The sequence below is a fragment of the Coccinella septempunctata genome, chromosome 3 (genome assembly GCF_907165205.1).
Source record: "Coccinella septempunctata chromosome 3, icCocSept1.1, whole genome shotgun sequence".
In the NCBI taxonomy this organism is placed as follows: Eukaryota; Metazoa; Arthropoda; class Insecta; order Coleoptera; family Coccinellidae; genus Coccinella; species Coccinella septempunctata.
The window spans coordinates 25,641,911-25,644,835 of NC_058191.1; the positions used below are offsets into that span (position 1 = coordinate 25,641,911).

The 2,925-nt window shown below is 34.3% G+C and overlaps 1 protein-coding gene across 1 annotated transcript; it reads right to left on the minus strand.

The window, feature by feature from the left end:
• Positions 1-1,135: 1,135 nt before the first annotated feature.
• On the minus strand, positions 1,136-2,638 carry LOC123309514 (helix-loop-helix protein delilah-like). Its single transcript, XM_044892670.1, has one exon. The coding sequence runs from the start codon at positions 2,439-2,441 to the stop codon at positions 1,764-1,766; it is 678 nt and encodes a 225-aa protein (XP_044748605.1). The 5' UTR covers positions 2,442-2,638; the 3' UTR covers positions 1,136-1,763.
• Between the last annotated feature and the right edge of the window lie 287 nt (positions 2,639-2,925).

Here is a 2,925-nt window from a genome sequence, read left to right on the forward strand (position 1 = left end):
CTCTCCATGTGAACATTGAAATATGATTGTTGATAAAATAATCTGTAAATCACAAGATTATAGGATATCATCAAGATCATCCGACCTTTATATTTTATGTATCAATAAAAACGAGTAGCATAAAATATCGAACAAAAGTGTTGGTGATAATTGAAGGGTTCATAGCTGAAGTGAACCAAGTCCATGCAGCCTAGTTTTGAGATAAATGGCTTAGAAGTTGTTTATCACCAATTAATTCAAATGTGATTTTTGATTTATTTATTATGATTCTTTTGTAAGCATATGCTTACATTCTAACCATTTAAATTCTAAAGAAGTTACTTTTGAATTAATTGGTGATAAACAACTTCTAAGCCATTTATCTCAAAACTAGGCTGCGTGGACTTGGTTCACTTCAGCTATGAACCCCTCAATTAGAAAAGCTAGAAAAAGGCTGTCACACTCGGGTTATGAAAGATTTTTCATGCTTTTATGTAACATTTCAATTTGATGAGGTTCGTATGAAATGTTTCTTGGATCACCCAACTCGTTCCAAACCAAAAAGTGAAATATTGATGATGATTAGATAATAGTTTCCAGAAGTAGGTAGTAGAAACATTATCCGGACTAGTTTTTGTCGTTAGGCATTCGGATAATCGAAAATCCGGATAATCGAAGAAGAGGGATTGAAGTATATATTATTGCAAACATTATATAATGATGAATGATGAATGATAATGCTAAAACACAGCAATATAAATGAATATTCATTAAAAAATAACTTAATTGAATGGATTTTTCTTAAATATTAAATAATAATTCGTAATTTCATTCTGGGTTGAAATATTTCGTGATTTTCATTTCGGGGACGTCCGGATAAACGGAAATCCGTATAACAGGGGTTCGGATAATGGGGTTATTTCTACTGTATATTGTTACGTCGACAGTTAATCTGTTCGAAAAAGTTGGAATTGAAAAACAGAGATTTCCTTCAACTCGGTAATCTTTTTTTCAAATGTATGTTTATGTCAAAAAGTCGCTACATAAAATAAGAGTAGTCCTGTTTGAATGTTTTCAAAGGTAGATTCATCTAGGTTTTTCTGAAATATTACTTGCAATGCAATATTAAATTGGGGAAAATAAAAAGCAGTGATTGAAATCAAATTATTTATCAATTGTACAACAATATTTCAAACACAACAATATATTTACGAGAAAAAAATTGACTATGTACATATTTATTTACACTTTTTATTGCATTCAGGAAATTGGGTTCTCTCTTAATATAAATTCAATAAATCTTTATCTCATCGAAATAAAGGCACAACTAGTTTAACCTCACAGTGTAGGTACACAAATGATGTGCAAAGGTAATATTGCTCCCAATTCCTTTATATTTCCCCTTCCATGAGAATAAATTGCAGATAAAAATTATTTCAAATTTCATTCAATTATACTCTTAGTTGTGTCCATGCCATTCAACATGTAATATCCAGTTATTTTCACTCGTGTGATGTTATATAATCATTTTCAAAATAATAAAAACTTCATAATTCTGACTGTCATGAAAATTATCATAATTATATTTTTATTTAAGGCAACCAAGATGAGGAATATTTCAAATGCAAGCAGAATTTCAAAAGTATTTTTTTCACTATCAGATTGAGATTTATTTTGAAAATGTCGATTGAGATTAGATCCAGGAAATTTTTTTTCGAATTGAATTATACAAAGTTTGAAAATTTTAATAATTATATACTTATCACTTCTTCTCAGAAAAGCCATCACGTGAAAAAAAAGTCCTGGAGACTAGGAGGCACCAAAGAGTGGTCTGCGAACTCCGAATGGAGTAAGGAAGGAAAAGAACCACCGAGGTCGAAAGAACACAATGTTGAATCCTGGAAATCGGGAGAAGTCACCAAGGAATGCTCCGAGAGAGACAAAGATTCACCATCGGATTCCAGTAGGAAATCCAAATCATTGTAACTTTCGAAATCGAAGTCTAGATTAACATCCTTGTCACCACAATTCAAAGCAGAACTAAGCGCGCTGATGTAACGCATAGCTAATCGCAAAGTTGTAATTTTTGTCAGTTTTTCATTAGCTGCACTGGTTTCTTGAACTTGTCCATGGGGTATAATCGACCGCAATGTTTCGAAGGCTTGATTTATCTCCCTCATCCTATTTCGTTCCCTAGCGTTTGCTGTTTTCCTTCTGTACTTGCTTAGGGGTGCCGATTTTTGCTTAACAGACTTCTTGGACTTTTTGCTGCCTTCAAAGTCTTCCCTCACTTCTGGGCATCTACGTGACGTTCTGGGTCTCAGAGAATACTTATCAGCTTTGGAGGTTTCTCCCGGAAAATTTCCGCTTTCGTTGTTGTTTGAGTCTGTGTAACATTCTTTGGAATATTCACCAGATGAATTTTGCGACATATCACTGTACTCTTGAAGAAGCGAATCCATTTTAAGACTTCAAATTATGGAGCTTGGAGGGAAATTTTGGAAATATCATGTTGTTCTCGGACTTCTTTCGCGCACGCAGACTGCGATGGTGTCTGCGTAACACACGCCGTGAAAGTCGGTTGATTACTATATCGGTTGAGCTGGGAGGCTGTACGTAAGAGGTATCAAGTTATGCTGGACCCCACCTGTTCTGGAGGATCAAAACGCCGCAGTAACAATGTGCGTTTCATTTGAGTTATTATGGGGGGATTTAACTGAGGTGGGAGCAAGATAGTGTGTGGTAATTATGTAAAGATCCAATTGGGTTTTCACGATTGCCATATTTAACAATTCGGAAAATCCAGCAGCGGATTTCTATCACGTGGATGATCTTTTCTAATGCTATTTATGAATTGTACAAAACAGCTTTCTGCTTCACGAATCAATTACGATGTACGAGGATGTATTGAAAAATTCTTAGTCTACTATAGAACCAAACGAAATT